The sequence below is a fragment of the Acomys minous genome (assembly GCF_964271855.1).
Source record: "Acomys minous genome assembly, chromosome: 16".
Taxonomy (NCBI): Eukaryota; Metazoa; Chordata; class Mammalia; order Rodentia; family Muridae; genus Acomys; species Acomys minous.
Window position 1 is genome coordinate 64,941,248 of NC_140498.1, and position 16,111 is coordinate 64,957,358.

Genomic DNA, 16,111 nt, shown 5'->3' on the forward strand with positions numbered 1-16,111 from the left:
CATCTTGCTCACATTTATATATGTTGACGTGAAGGGCATTTGCAGGCAGTTTCCGTGAGCTTTCCTTTGCGGAAGGATAGAAGGACACACATATTTCATTTCTATTTATTTCACGTGTGTTTGTGTGTTACTATGGACCAAAGTAACTCCATTTTGCTTAAGATTCTCATTTCTGTACTTGGGTGACCTACAATTGAGCTCCGGATCTAGGAAATCCACAAAAATATAGAACTGCCAATTAGCTGGAAAATAAAAAAAATGTACTAAAAGATCAGATGCTCCCCTGGATTTCTCAAGAGTTATTCCTTAGAAGTTGATCATTCGTGGGTTGATACCGGACTGGTACCAGATGAATATCAAGTAGCTCAAGAGATAATCAACAGGATGCTTGCCAAACTAGAAACCCACTTACTTGCTCACTACAATCTATAAAAAGTTCTTTCCCACTTGTGCTCGGGACTCACACCTGATCTGCTGTGTCAGTGATAGCGTGGGTCCAGCTTATGCTGAACAATCAATAAACGAGACCCTTGTGTGTTTGCATCGTATTGGCTCCTAGTGTTGATTGGGGTTCCATTTAAGCCCGGCACAACATTATCACATGTATGTGGGCATGTGTGACCATTTAGAGGCCACAGCGGAAAGTGTGTCATTTGACTCATAGTTCACAAGTACGGTTCATCCTGATGGAGAAGGCAGCAGGCAGCGGCTGAGAATTCTGGGGGAGACAGAGAGAGGCGAGCCCAGCATTTTTCCAAAAGTGTTTGTGGAACTCTTCGCTAGGCAATGAGCCACGATGGCAGGCTGGCCCAAACCTGATTATACAGAAAAGCTCAGAAGGGAGTTTGGTGGTAAAACACTTGCCAGGCATGTACAAAGCCCTGGTTCAGTCCCCAGCACTGTAAGAAAACCATAGTAGCTGGTGAGAAGGCTCAGTGGTTAAGAGCACTGGCTGTTCTTTCAGAGGACCTGGCTGCAAGTCCCAGGACCCGACAAGGTAGCCCACTGTCTGTAACTCTAGTTCCAAGGGATCCAGCACTTCACACAAACATATATGCAGGCAAAATACCAACAAACATAAAATTAAAAAAAAAAAAGCAAAAGAAAACAATGGATTCAGAAGACAGAACAGCATGTGCTGGTGCCATATGCCTTATTTTTCGGACCATAAGACGCACTTCTCCCCCAAAATAGTTGGTGGGGGTGGTGGTGTAGAAATTAGGGTGCACCTTATGGTCCAATTGCTGTTTTTACTGTTTTTCTTGTTTTACTGTTCTAAAAACTGGGTCTTATGATCAGGTGTGTCTTATAGTCCCCAAAATATGGGACCTTCTTCCTTCACCACCCTGCCCCCCCCACCCCCCCACCCCCACCCCCACGCACAACCCCAACAGGCAAGTGGTAATTTGCCTCTACAAATTACCGAGTAACTCACAGTGGAAGTGACAGAGATGCGACTTGAACATACCACATCTGGCCAGGGAGAGAAGGGGCAAGGCCCAAAAAGAGGAGAAACAAGACATGAAGGAAGCGAAAAGAATACAGAGGATTGGTGAGTGGCTAAAGACACGGGCTGGGCGAGCTTGAAGGCCTGAGCTTGATCCGTGGCGATGCAAGTAGGGACGGAGGGAGAAAGCCAACCATACCAGTGACTTCTCCGACCTCCACACAAGCACCGTGGATTAGCATGCTCGGACGCAATGATAACGAATGAAACAAAAACGTCAACATAGAGCAAGACGTCATGTGTCCTGGTATAGCCTGGAATCTCAGCCCTCGTGAGGCTGAAACAGGAAGGTTGCAAGTTCAAGGCCAGCCTGAGCTCCATAGTAAGCTCTATCCCAGCTTGGGCAACACAGTGAGATCCTGTGTCAAAACCAAAACAACCAAAACTAGGCAAGCCTGCGAGATGGCTCAGAGGGTAAAGGCGCCTGACACCCCGAATTCAATCCCATGTGGGACCCACATGCTGGAAGGAGAGGACCAATCCACTAAGTTGTCCTCGGACCTCCACACCTGTGCTGTGGCACAGGTGCAAGTGTACACAGATACACAAAATGGATAAATGTTATAAGGGTGGGGGGGAAGACCCTAAAGCTATGTAGGGGCTGGAGAAATGGAGCACTTGCCCAGCAATTACGAGGACCAAAACTCAGATCTGGCGCTCACTCAACAGGCCAAGCATGCCCACAAATGCCTTTAACTCCGCCCCACCCTCTCCCACTTCATACACTCTCACACATAAATAAATATGATTTAAAAATGAAAGCTAGTCGTGGTAGCATAGGCCTCTCTGAGTTTGAGGCCAGCATGGTCTACAAAGTGAGTCCAGGACAGCCAAGGCTACACAGAGGAAACCCTGTCTTGAACAAAGAAACAAACAAAAAAATCCAAAAAGCACTAATTAAAAAATACGAACTAGCCAGGCGAGTTCGTGGCATGCCTTTAATTCCAGCACTTGGGAGGTAGAGGCAGGTGGATCTCTGTGAGTTCGAGGCCAGCCTGGTTTACAAAAGCGAGTCCAGGATAGCCAGGACTGTTACACAGAGAAACCCTATCTTGAAAAGGAAAAAAAAAAAAAATCCAGCCGGGCAGTGATGGCGCAAGCCTTTAGTCCCAGCACTAGGGAGGCAGAGGCAGGTGGATCGCTGTGAGTTCAAGGCCAGCCAGGACAGTCAAGGCTACACAGAGAAACCCTGTCTCAAAAAACAAAAAAGAAAAAAAGAAGAAAAAAATCCAAAAAGCACTAATTAAAAACTACAGAACTAAGGCTGGAGAGATGGCTCAGCGGTTAAGAGCTCTGGCTGCTCTTCCAGAGAACCTGGGTTCAACTCCCAGCATCCATAAACCAGGAAACGAGCACTCTCACTGAGGCCAGCCGCTCTCAGCTCTTTTGGATGATCGAGAAGGCCAAAGTGTCTTGAAGAATGAGGCCCGAGGAGCAAAGCCGCTGTCATGGTCATCAGATCAGCTCTGTTGTGCTAGTAAGTGGCAAGACGGCTGACGTTCCCTCAGAGTAGATGGGAAGGGTCATTGGACGCTCACCTGAGCTTTCAGCTGCTCCCACCTCCCCCAGCCATTTGTATGCCACTCTGCCCCAACTGCAGGGGGGTCTTAGGAGACGCTAAGTACAGAGGCTGCGGGAAGGTTCAATGAAAAAAACTCCGTCTACACCGGCTATAGAAAAACCATCGGGTATAACGGGTATGGAATTCCAGGCGCCTGATTTTAGGGTCACTCAGTCTTGCGGGCAACCCCTCATCCGTGCTCTATAAGGAAGCCCAATAAATTCACTGGTTCCACAGGATGGACTTTGGTACAGTAAGTTTGGTTTGTCACTGGGATCTCATGAGGAGGAGGAAGACTATTTTTTAGTCTCCAAGGAAGGAATTCTTGCAACAAAGTGGGGAGACATCAGTATATCCGGGAAACACGTACACACCGGCATTCCTTTTATGTTCCACCTATCTAGGTTGCAACCCCAAGAAGCTGAGCAATAAATACCCTGACGCCACGGTGCAGTCACAAAAGTCGCGTGTCCAGGACTCCTCCCCCAAAAGATTAAAGCCAGTACTTCAGGGCTACTTTCTATGCCCGAGGAATCCATCGAGTCACCCGTCCTCTGCCGGTCCCAGGCCACAGGCGTCCCCACCTGCCGTCATTCCTCAAGTCACCCCTTCCTACGCTCCAACATGCTCCCGGCCCGCCCCTCCTCCTCGCCTGAAGAACTCGCGTCTACACCGGCCTGCACCACTCCAGAAGCCGAGTCCTGAGGGGGAAGGGGACGCAGCAATCCGCACCTTATCTCCGCACAAGCAGCGAACCGTCGGCCGTCGGACCCGGCACAGCCTCGAGAGTGCGCACGCGCGCCATCCCAGTGCCGGGAAGCAGTCAATCTTGAGCTCCCAAGCAGGTGCGTCACTCTGAATCTGGCCAATCGTCGCTGAGTTGACTATTGCTTCCGGCCCGCCCTCTCGCCTGAGGCTGGGGGAGGGCCGGGCATAGCTATATCCTAGGAGTTCAAGAACATCCACCTGAAACCCGCCCCGCCGGGCGTGGGCCCAGGTAAGTGTAACGCGGTGTCCCGGTAGCATCGGTGACAGTGTGTGGGGGCTTCAGTCGGGGAGATTGGGGTGGCGCAGAGCAAAGATGCCCCCCCTCCCGTCAGCTTCCCGCTCCCCCTCCTCCATTGGCTGCGTCTGCTAGGGCAACCGAGGAAGGGACGGGGACTGTACTTGTGTTCTCTGCTGCACACCTGCAAGGCACCGCCCCCACCTCTGCCTTGGAACCCCTAAACGCCGGCCCAGGGACCCGCTTCTCAGCACCCCAACCCCCCACCCCCGCGCAACCTTAGGACCGCAGAGATTTGAAGAAGCCGGTCGCTGGAGCCTACGTGATTTAGAGAAACGGAGCGTCCGTCCCCAGGGGCCTGTCCGTAGCCTTCCCCCTTGACGTTGTTGGGAGCAAAGCTGCTTGCCCTGGGATTAGTGTAGGCAGATGGTCAGGGCCCTACAGCTCGGACATATGCTCCTGATGGCGGTGCAGGGGACCCACCTGTCGCCCAAGTGTAGGAACTGGGTGGAAGCCAGGATGCATCCTGCCCGCTGGCTGGAGCTGGGCGAGCTCTGTTTACTCTCCAGGAAGCCCCCACCCCCACCCCCCACTTCCATACAAGCTCTGCTGTTTCCTCTCTTCTCTTTTAACCCTAATATCGCTTATGAATAGTCCCTGCACTTGGCAGTCAGGAAACAACTTTTAATAGCCAGTGCACCACCAGAGAGGGATGAAGGTGTAAAAGAAAGCCCCGAAGCCTTGCAAGGGGGAGCCACAAGGCAGATCCCAGCGACATCAAGGTTTCGATGCTTCCTTGGGTTCTGTCTGCTACCCACTGCTTGCCCTAGGCGTTTTTTCTTTTTTTATCTCTCTCTGTGTGTGTGTGTGTGTGTGTGTGTGTGTGTGTGTGTGTGTGTGCGCGCAGATGCATACATAGGTATGGAGGCCAGAGGTCAACCTGCACCATCTACTTTTTTTTTTTTTTTAAAGACAGGATTTCTCACTAGCCTAGGCTCACCAATTAGACTAGCTTAACCAACCAGGGAACCCCAGGGATCGAACCCTCTGGCTATTTAGCTATTATGCCTCACCTTAAAATATTCTTACCTTTATTTATTATTTGTAGTGTGTGTGTGTGTGTGTGTGTGTGTGTGTGCGTGCGCGCGCGCTTGTGCCTGCCATGGCTCACATGTGGAGGTCAGAAGACGCCCTGCAGGGGTAGGTTCTCTCCTTCTGTCCTGTGGATCCCAGGGATCAAACTTAGATTGTCTGCCTAGCAGCAAGTAACTTTACCCGATCAGCCATGTGGCTGACCACGGCCCTCCCATGCCCATACACTTTTTTTTTTTAAAACATGGGTTAAACTCAGGTCCTTCTCTTTACAGGGTGAGCACATCACCAGCTAAGCCATTTACCAGCCCCCTCTTTACTGCTGCTGCTGCTGCTGTTTTGAGACAGGGGCTCACTATGTAGGCCAGGCTAGCCCTGGACTCAGTAATCCTACCTTACCCTTTCAGGTGCTAAGATGACAGACACATGCCACCACAGCAGGCTAGTTTTCGGTCTCTGTAGGGACCTGTGAATAAACTGACCCAGAAAAGCAGGTGGCTTTTGTGGTGGTGAGACGTTTCAACCGAACTACTGACAGGCCTCGCCACATTTATTTTTGGAGGTTCATGGTCAAGTGGAGGTGGCTTCCATGGCATCTGTATCCTCTACCCCTTCGCTTCTGCAAACCAAAGATATCTTAGGATCCCAGCATCACACAAGGCCTCCACACACCCAGTTCAAGAGTCCTGTGACCCAGTGACCCGAGCCAGGTTGCGCGGTGATCTCACAGGAAGTGGCATGTGACAAGTTGGGGGAGCATCCTCTGGAGGCACAAAGGAGTTGTGGTTGGCCAAGTATGTTTACCCTGTATGGCCTTTAGCTCAGGAGTGACTGGTGCCTGGGTCCCCACGTGAAAGGGGGTTTGTAAACACAGCCCCCACCCCATCCTGTCTCTGAAGCCAAGTGTTCTTCCCTTAACTGCCTGGAAGGGTCAATTATGTCTGAAAGAAAATTGCTGCCTAGCCATTTATCTGAAGGAGCGTGGCTAAAATATATCTTCACCTTTTGAGCTCAACCTTCAGGCTCAGCTTGACTTAACTGTTTATATGCTGAATTGTGGGTTGTGGGTAGGGGAGACATTGAGAGAGAATCTTACTATGTAGCCTCGAATTCCTCATCCTGTTTTTGCCTCTCACATGCTGGACCTACCAGCATGTGATGAATTAAAAAAAAGAAAGAAAGAAAGGAAGAAAGAGATAAAAGGAAAAAATATGACTGGTCCTAGGTGTGGTGGAGGAAGAGGTTTATTATAGAGATGTAGGATGAGAACAGAGGCAGAGATATCTGGGAGAGTCTGGAGTGGACCCTGAGCCATGTGGGGAGAGGTGGGGGGAAGGGAGAGAGACAGGGGAAGCAGGTTACGCAGCCAGGAGGACCAAAGATACAAAGAGGATGGGTAACCAAAATGGTTGGATTATACAGGGAAGGGCAGCCCAGGCCCCTGGGCTGGAGAAGTTTATGATGGGATATGCCAGCCAGGAAGGCCCTGTAACCGGTATGGACTGAGGGATGCAGGAGGAACCTGGCAGCCAATGCCACTTTGAACTGTTAAATAGACACCTCAGCTGTGTGTCCCAGGTTTGAAACCTAATGTACACCATATAGTGGCTGCCTTGAAATTTGTTTTCTTTCTATTTATTTACTTATTTATTTGTGTGTGTGTGGTGGTTTTGTTTTTGGTTTTTGTTTTGTTCTGTTTTTTGACAGGGGTTTTCTCCGTGTAGCCCTGGCTGTCCTGGAACTCACTCTGTTGACCAGGCTGGCCTTAAACTCAGAGATCCACCTGCCTCTGCCTCCCGAGCGCTGGGATCAAAGGCGTGTGCCACCACTGTGGGCATATTTTGCTTTTAGACAATTACTTTTAAATTTTATTTATTAATATTTTGTGTCTGTGTGTGCACATACTAGTAGTCCGAGGACAGCTTTTATAGTTGGTTCTCTGCTTCTGCTTTGTGGGGTCTGTAGGTTGAAGTCATGTCGCCAGCCTTGGCTGGTAAATGGCCTTTACCTACTGAGCTATGTTGCTCACCTCTGGCTTGTTTTTTTTTTTTTTTTCCCCTCAAGAGATAGGAGCCTGGTGAGACAGCAGACAGCCTGTAATCCTAGAATTAGGATTACAGGGAGGTTGAGGCAGAAAGACTCTGGGGTCTAGGCCAGCCTGGACTATACACAAGATCTCTACTCAAACATATAAACAAAAGCAGAAACGAGGAATTAATGGCTTTGTATCACGTGATAAAACGATGGATGTGGCAGTCACAGAGATCATGCTGGATGCCGGTTTGTCATTAGTTCTGGGTCTGTGTCACCTCATTTAGCTCTTAGGAAGTAAGTCACTATTCCTTTCTGATTCTCACACATTGTCACACACCATCCAGGCAGAGAAGGGTGGTTCGCTTTGGTGACGTTAGAAGTCACTTGTGGGGATGCATAGCTGTAAACCCATCACTTGGGTGCTGGAGCTAGGAGTTCAAGATCATCCTGTGCTACACAGTGAGTTCGAGGCCTCCTTGAGCTGGGTGAGACCCTGTCTCAAACAAAAAACAAAAACAAAAATGATGAGGAAAAGATGTAATGCAGCCAGGCCCCAAACTCTGGTGCTCTGGAGTCTGACAACCCTTAATACTCTTAGTCATGAGCCAGGCGTAATGGTGCACGACTTTAATCCCAGCACTTGGGAGGCAGAGGCAGGTGGATCACTGTGCGTTCGAGGCCAGCCTGGTCTACAAAGTGAGTCCAGGACAGCCAGGGCTACACAGAGAAACCCTGTCTCGAAAACAAACAAACAAACAAATAAACACTCTTAGTCACTATGAAGGGGGTAGGGAGACCGTCAGGTTTGGCCCTGAGGAAGGAAGTACCACTGGGCCATAACTAAGGTTTCTAGACAGAGACACTTTTCCAATGATCCCAGAAAGCTAGTCTACTGATTCCTACCTCGCCCCTATGTGTGGGCATGTGAGTGTGTGTGTGCGCGCGCGTGTGTGCGTGTGTGAAAGAGAGAGGAAAAAAAAAGAGAGAGCACCACTTCATTCTGGTGGCCGGTCTCCCTCCTGGAATCTCTCTCTACTTCAGGTAGTTGAAGTTTCTCGAACCTAGGCCCTGCCTGCCTCCAGCTTTCCGTGCAGCCCGAGCTTCGTGTCTGCCGGACTCCCTAGGTTCCAAGATTCTGCCTGAGGCAGATGGTCCTATTTTCAGCTTTGTTCTGTCTCCAGTCCTCATCACACTGGCAGTGCCTTCTGGAGCGCCCCCGTGCCCACGGCCGGCTGCAAGAGTAGAGCAGCCTGGCGCAGCCTGCAGGTCCCTAAATAAACTCACCTATCTTCCCAGTAGCTCCAGTTCTCAAGATAGACTCTCTAGACAGCTTCTCATGTAGCCCGGGCGGGGCCTTCAACTCTGCCTTCTAAGTGCTGGGACTGCAGGCATGAGCCACTACAGCTGGTCTGTAAGATGCTGGGGATCGAACCCAGCATTTCTTGTATGCTAGGTAGCACCACATAAACTGGAGGTGGTAGTGCACACCTGTAGCCCTCGCTCTTGGGGAGTAGAGGCAGGAGGATCAGAAGACCAGCCTGGGGCACATGAGACCCTGTCTCAAAGTAAAACGGTCAAAGCATTCCCATAACGAGAATGAAAAAGAGGCGAAGAAAGAAGTTTATACCGGAAGACACGCTTTGCTTCTGGTTGTTATGGTGACAGCCGACTTGTCTCTTGGGATCTCATTTCACCATGTGTGGCGTGATACAGTCAACACACACACACACACACACACACACACACACACACACACGGTTCTCCTAATGTCCTTGGTCCAGGGGGCCACGACACTGATACCTTTCCTCTTGACTTTCCCACAGCACTGCGGCCATGCCCACCTCTGTGCTGTGGGCCGTGGACCTCTTTGGGAGGGTGTATACCCTGTCCACGGCCGGCCAGCACTGGGAGCTTTGCAAGGATGTCCAGATGGAGTTCAAGCGGGTCAGTGCGGCCACTCAGTGCTGCTGGGGCATCGCCTGCGACAACCAGGTCTACTTGTACGTGTGTTCCGGTGACGTGCCCATCCGCCACCGGGAGGAGGCCTATGAGAATCAGGTAGCGTGTGTGGAATTGTTCATTCCTAGTTACAATGAGCCGAGGACTGGGATGGGACCCCCTTCATTGCTTAAGATCTAAGCTGCCCAGGGAGCTGTAACACACTCCCGTAACCCCCAGCATTCGGGAGGCCGTGGCAAGACGAGAGAATCGTGAGTTCAAGGCCGAGTTAGACTACGTAGCTAGACTGTGTCTCAGAAAGGAATTGGGGGGAAGGGTGGGGGGATGGCTAGGGATTTAGCTCAGTTGGTAGAGTGTTCACCTAGCATGCATGGTGCCTCTACAGTCCCCGGAACTACATTGACGGAGTGAGCATAGTGGGGCTTACTTATGATCCCAGCACGGGAGGAAGACAGAGGCTAGAGCATCCGAAGTTCAAGGTCATCCACATGGTGGACTCAAGGCTAGCCTGAGCTATATTAACTCCCTATCTTAAAAAAAAAAAAAAAAGTAAAACAAAACAACAAACCCCAAACAACAAAAATCTAAGTTTTGGGCCTGCGAGCAGGGTTCAGTGGTGGAGTACCTGCCTAGCATGCATGAAGCTCTAGATTCAGCCGTCAACACTGAGAGAGATGGATGGATGGATGGATGGATGGATAGATAGATAGATAGATAGATAGATAGATAGATCCATTCCAAGTTTTGGGACCAATGAGATGGCTCAGTGGATAGAGGCGCTTGCATACAAATCTGACTAGTCATTTCATTCCCTAATCCCACACTGGTAGGAGAGACCTGACTCCCAAGAATTGTCCTCTGACTCCCACACAGGCACCTGTATAAACACACACACACACACACACACACACACACACACACACACACTCTCTCTCTCTCTCTCTCTCCATACATATGTATGTATATATGTATGTATGTATGTGTGTATATACGTAATATTTAGTTTTACAGTATTCAGGGTCTTTGGAGCTGGAGTCCTGGTTGTGTCTTGGACCTGGAAGGCCATCTGGGTACACGTGAGGGTGGGCTTATTAGGTACTCAGAAGCCCAGGATGGGCAGTACCCTTCCTGTGTCTTCCAAGCACCATGGTGCTGGGTGGATGCTCCACCCTGTGGGGCCTTGTGGCTTTCCTGAAAAGTATCCTGGGTCCGGCATCCCGCATAGGCCTTCACTTGTCTGCCATCCTGGGGAGAGGAGCTAGTGGTACCCTGAGGTCTGGGGCCCACGTCCTCTCCTGGGTCCGCTCCCATCTGGCTCATCCCTAAGGCCATCTCTCTGTGTCCCCTGGCCTCAGCGTTGGAACCCCATGGGAGGCTTCTGTGAGAAGCTTCTGCCGAGTGACCGCTGGTCGTGGAGTGACGTGAGTGGGCTCCAGCATCGGCCGCTGGACGGGGTAGCGCTGCCCTCGCCACACTGGGAGTGGGAGTCAGACTGGTACGTGGATGAGAATTTTGGAGGGGAGCCCACCGAGAAAGGGGTAGGTGAACTCAGTACCCTCCATGGCTGCCCCCTGGGTTCAGCTTGTCCCCAAGTGCTACCGTCCCCATTGGTGTCCAACCTCTGCTTGCTCTAGGATTAAGCACCCTACTTCCTCGTTCCCTGCCTCCCTCCCTTTGTTCCCTACCTTTCTTTCCCATCTCTTCAGATTCTGCCTCCTCCTGCCTCCTCCCCAACCTAGATATATATGAGGGTCCCACCTTGGCATTTCAGGGGTGGACATACGCTATGGACTTCCCAGCCACCTACACCAGAGACAAGAAGTGGAACTCGTGCGTGCGAAGGCGGAAGTGGATCCGGTATAGGAGATACAAATCCCGGGACACCTGGGCCAAGGTCTTTGTGCCTAAATGTGGCATGGGGGGGGGGGCGTTGGGGTCCCTGATATGAGGGCCACAAGGATTGGCATTCTCATCCCCCCCCCGGGCAGAAGGGGACACTATACCCACCCCGGGACCTGGCCTTTGATTTGTTTGCTGCCACAGATCCTGGTAGCCAGCCCTACAAGTCCCCTCATTTGGGAGATGGCCACACGGAGGTCAGAGTTCGCACAGAACTTGTCCTTTGTTAGGCTCTCCCTCCTGTACCTGGTGTTGTCCCCATGACCCAACTCAAAAAGCAGTGGCTCGGGTCTGGTGTCTGGTGAAAGGGACAGAACTGAGTGTCCATGGGCGGATACACAGCCCTGCAGGCCTGTGGCTGCCTCCTTCCTGAAGTCAGGCAGCAGGGACCAAGCCGAGGGGACTGGAGGAGAGGCAAGCAGAGATGGAAGAGTTGACACAGCGTGGGTCACCAGGAAATGACAGCCATTTGCTTCGCACCCCTTTGTTTCAGATCCCCTCAAAGGATGACCCCAAGGAACTCCCTGACCCTTTCAACGACCTGTCTGTGGGAGGATGGGAGATCACAGATGAACCTGTGGGCCGCCTGTCGGTGTGGGCCGTATCCCTGCAGGGAAAGGTAAGTCCATATCATCACAGCCAGCGTCACAGCCACCGCCACCGCCACCACCGCCACCGCCACCGCCACCGTCACCGTGGCCAAGATTTGACATGGTGAAGGAGGCCAGGCTCTGGCTGGAGTGGTGCAGGGGATCCCCAAGGTGGAGAAAGAGAACTCATTGCTTCCTGTCCCTGGAAATGGGACTTCCTAGGCAGGCAGAATGTTAGCAGACTCCCCACAATACCTGCCCTGGAAGCCTTGGGACCTGTCTCTCCCCCTAGCCCGGTTCTGGCTCAGATGCTATCCATTTTGTCTCCCTGGACAGATTCTGGGCTCCCTGCCAGCTCCTTCCATTTTCTAGGAGCACTGTGGATGGGTGGGTGGGTGGATGGCTGACGTGTGGCTGGATTGATGGTGTGTAGCTAGATGGATGGACGATGGGTGGATGGAGGAGTGAGTGGATGGATGGGTGGATGGATGAGTGGGTAGATGGATGATGGATGGATGGATGAGTGGGTGAATGGATGGATGAGTAGGTGGGTGGATGCATGGATGGATGGATGGATGAATGGATGGATGGATGTATATTTAGAGAGAAATCTTTTCTAGAGAGTTTATGGGGGGGGGAACCAAGCCTAGATGGTAACAGGAACAAAGGTGATCGCAAGCATAGGGGTCTGGTGCCTTCCTCGTGGTTTTAGCTCTTATATTACGATCATTCAGTTGCTCCCGCCTTAACCAGAAGCCTCCACTGACTTTGGAACAGCCAAAGTGGATGATTTTTAGCAGGCTCATCTCTGGCTGGGTTCATGCTCTCTCGGGTTTAGGTTAACCAACATCATGATGAAGAGGAGCCCAAGGCAGCCCACCTGGATGCAAAGAGAGCATAGGGGCCACAGAGCTGTGTTCATGTTTCTTGACTATCAGCAGTGAGCCAGTGTCACCCGGCACCACTCCTGTGACCCATAAGAGGTAGCTCCAGGACCCTGTGCTCCAGAAAGTAAAGACTTATTCCCTGAAGTGCCCTACTTGGTAGCAAAAGGGAGGCCACCCAGGCCCAGTCCTGCAGGGCCCATCATAAGGGTAGGTTGGCAAGACCAGAGAAGTCCAGGTCCCCAGTCTGAAGATGGCTCTCTGGAAGTATTCTTCCCTCCCTCTACCTGAAATGGATCAGTTGCATAGGTGTGTGCTGTCAGTCCCAGCTACAAAACCCGTTCTGTACGCTGTATGCATGCATGATTGTGCACAAATGTGAGCATGCACATATATGCCACATACAACACACACACACACACACACACACACACACACACACACACACACACACACACAAGACTACTTAGCGATTCCATTCCCCTGGGGTCAGAATGGCTTTCATCAAGAAAAGAGCAGACAGGATCGTTGGCAAAGATGTGAGGAAAGAGGAATTCTGTTGTTCAATGGAAATTATCAGGTTGAAGAGCAAAAGAAGTGGATATTTTAGACATTGGGTTCCCCCCTCCCTTAAACCACCAAGACCCTGCCTTCTCTTGTGACAGGTGTCCTGGGAGCACATTGCCACTAGGGGGCACAGGTTTCTTGGACTGCTTGGGAGCTGATGAGCACCCCATGCTGACACTGGAATCTACTTGGGTCTGTCTCCCTAGGCCCATCAAAATCCAAGCTTGCATTTTCTCACCAAGGTGTGTGAGTGAAGGGAGGTCTACAGAGTGAAGGTGTGTGAGTGTGTCAAAGACGCCCACGTGTGAAAGATAGATTTGCTGGTGCAAATCACTGGGCTTTCTTCTCCCCTCCTAGGTGTGGTATCGAGAGGATGTCAGCCACCCCAACCCAGAAGGCTCCTCCTGGTCTCTTGTGGAAACCCCAGGGGAGGTGGTCCAGATCAGCTGCGGGCCCCACGACCTTATATGGGCCACCCTCTGGGAGGGGCAGGCTCTGGTCAGGGAAGGAATCTGTCGGAACAACCCAAAAGGTAGCCAGCCCCAGAAGAGGACGTGGGGGTGCTTGCTCTCCAGAACCTGGGCTGATGGAGGCTGCCTGGGTTTCTCTGGGGACTGGCAGGAAGTTCCTGGTCCATAGTGGAGCCTCCTGGGTCTGAAAATGGCATCATGCACGTCTCTGCGGGAGTCAGTGTGGTCTGGGCCATCACAAAGGACCGAAAAGTAAGAGTCGGGGGCTGGAGCTGGCACGGGTACTGGGTAGTGCTCAACACCAAGGGTTCTGTCCTTGTGAGGGTCATGTAGACCCCTTCGCATAAATCCTGTGAGTTTTTCTTTTTCTTTTGGAGATGGTATCCTAAACTTAGTATGTGTAGAGGCTGGCCTTAAACTTCCGACCCTCGCTGGGTGGTGGTGATACACCCTCCTGCTCAGATTACAGACATGTGCCATCATGCCCGGTTGACGAAGTTCAGGGGACCAAACCCTGGGCTTCCTGCGTGCCAGGTAGCTCCTCTACCAACTGAGTCCCATCCGTAGCCCCTGCTGCGAGCTTCTCTGCCATTGAAATCATCGCCCATCTGCAGGATGTTTGATGCTGGTTTATATACATACCCTCACTCATACCCCCTGGGCTAAAACGCTGCACAGCCATGTTTATTACTCCATAGGCCACACATTTCAGATAATCAGAAGCCAATATGCCCGCAACCTCGGCCACGTAAATGCTTCTCTTTTCTTCTTTGTCATTTGTATCTCAACAGAGGCAGGTTCAGTCAAGTTAGCCGATTTTTTTTTTTCAAGATAGGATTCTCTGTGTATATGTGGCTGTCCTGGACTCACTTTGTAGACCAGGCTGGCCTCGAACTCTCAGTGCTCCACCTGCCTCTGTCTCCTGAGTGCTGGGATCAAAGGCGTGCACCACCACACATGGCTAAATTAGCTGATTTTATGTGCTTTTGTGAAGCCTGTCTGTCTGTCTGTCTGTCTGTCTGTCTATTGGCTCCCTGACTGTGTGGTGCTGGGGGAAGAGCTAGGGCCTTGTACGTCATAAGGTCATTCTTTTTTCTTTCTTTCTTTTTCTTTTTTTTTTTTTTTTTTTTTTCTATGACAGGGTTTCTCTGTGTAGCCCTGGCTGTCCTGGACTCGCTCTATAAACCAGGCTAGCCTTGAACTCACAGCAATCCACCTGCCTCTGCCTCCTGAGTGCTGGGATTACAGGTGTGCACCACCACTCCCGGCCTTGGCTCCTCATGAGTTCCTTCTAACTCTATGTAGAGGCCGTTCCTCTCAACCCAGTACCTTAAAAGGATTTTCTAGAGTGAGCCAGCCAGTGAGATGACTCATTCAGTGGGTAAAGTTGCCTGCCATTAACTAAGCCTGACAATCTGAGTTCAGCAGCTGGGACGCACATGGCGAGAGGAGAGAATCCACCCCGACAAGTTGTCTTCTGACCTCCACACACAAGCCATGCCACGCGTCCCCCCCACCCCACCCCAAAAATAACAAACCAGTAAAAACACAATGAGAAGTTCTTCCTCAGGTTGGGAGGTGGCTCAGTTGGTAAAACACTTTGCCTTGTGGTCATGAGGACTTGACTGCTGGCCGGCCCTAGGACCAAGTAAACAACGGGCATGCTGGCGTGTATGCTGGGGAGCTGGAAACTGGCTGCTTGCTAGAGCTTGTAGGCTATCCATCCAAGCCTACTTGGCAGGTTCGAGGTTAGAGAGAGACCCTGTCTCAAAAAAGCCAAGGCGGGGCAGGGGGGGCACATACACATACCCCTGTCTTAAAAGATCTGTCTTTAGAACTATTTGTTATGTATTATTATGTATATTTTCAGTGCTCTGTCTGCATGTATGCCTTCCCGCCAGAAGAGGGCACCAGATCTCATCATAGATGGTTGTGAGCCACCATGCAGTTGCTGGGAACTGATCTCAGGACCTCTAGGAAGAGCAGCCAGTGCTCTTACCCTCTAAGCCATCCCCCCCAGCCCAAGATCTCCAGGGATGCATGCTTTTCCTTCTGATCTTCCAGGTGTGGTTCCGGAGGGGGGTCAACTCTCACAACCCCTGCGGCACCAGCTGGATCGAGATGGTTGGAGAGATGTCAGTGGTGAACGTGGGGCTGAATGACCAGGTAGATGTGCGCGTGGTCCACGGGACTTCTAAAATGGCTTATCCACCTGCCAGCCTACGGTTGCTGCTTCTCCGGGGGGTGGGGGGGTTCGGATGCTGGCACAGTGAGGAGCCTGAGGGTGCACTGGGGGCTAGTCTGAGGAAGTCTTAGAGCCTCTACTTGGCTCAGGGTCACTTCACGAAGGACCCTCCAGGGCAGTCTGCCAGTGAGGACGGGTGGGGCATTCTGGATACAGGATGGTAACATTGGATTTCTACAGTCACCTACCATCCCCCACCCCAGACATCTTGGTCCTAACACACACACACTCATGCATACCCTACGATAAGGGGACTCATGCGTACATTTGCTCTTGAGCACTCTTGGGCCCTCTGCTCTT

At 51.4% G+C, this 16,111-nt stretch overlaps 1 protein-coding gene across 1 annotated transcript in view; it reads left to right on the plus strand.

Annotated features, from left to right (window-relative positions):
- The first annotated feature begins 3,914 nt into the window (after positions 1-3,914).
- TECPR1 (tectonin beta-propeller repeat containing 1) overlaps positions 3,915-16,111 on the plus strand; it is a 30,608-nt gene continuing 18,411 nt past the window's right edge. The window contains exons 1-8 of the mRNA XM_084763584.1: positions 3,915-4,065; positions 9,021-9,255; positions 10,512-10,694; positions 10,928-11,050; positions 11,549-11,674; positions 13,454-13,628; positions 13,718-13,818; positions 15,631-15,732. Of these exons, the coding sequence (XP_084619710.1) occupies positions 9,031-9,255; positions 10,512-10,694; positions 10,928-11,050; positions 11,549-11,674; positions 13,454-13,628; positions 13,718-13,818; positions 15,631-15,732 (1,035 nt within the window). The 5' untranslated portion in view covers positions 3,915-4,065; positions 9,021-9,030. The remainder of the gene's footprint in view (positions 4,066-9,020; positions 9,256-10,511; positions 10,695-10,927; positions 11,051-11,548; positions 11,675-13,453; positions 13,629-13,717; positions 13,819-15,630; positions 15,733-16,111) is intronic.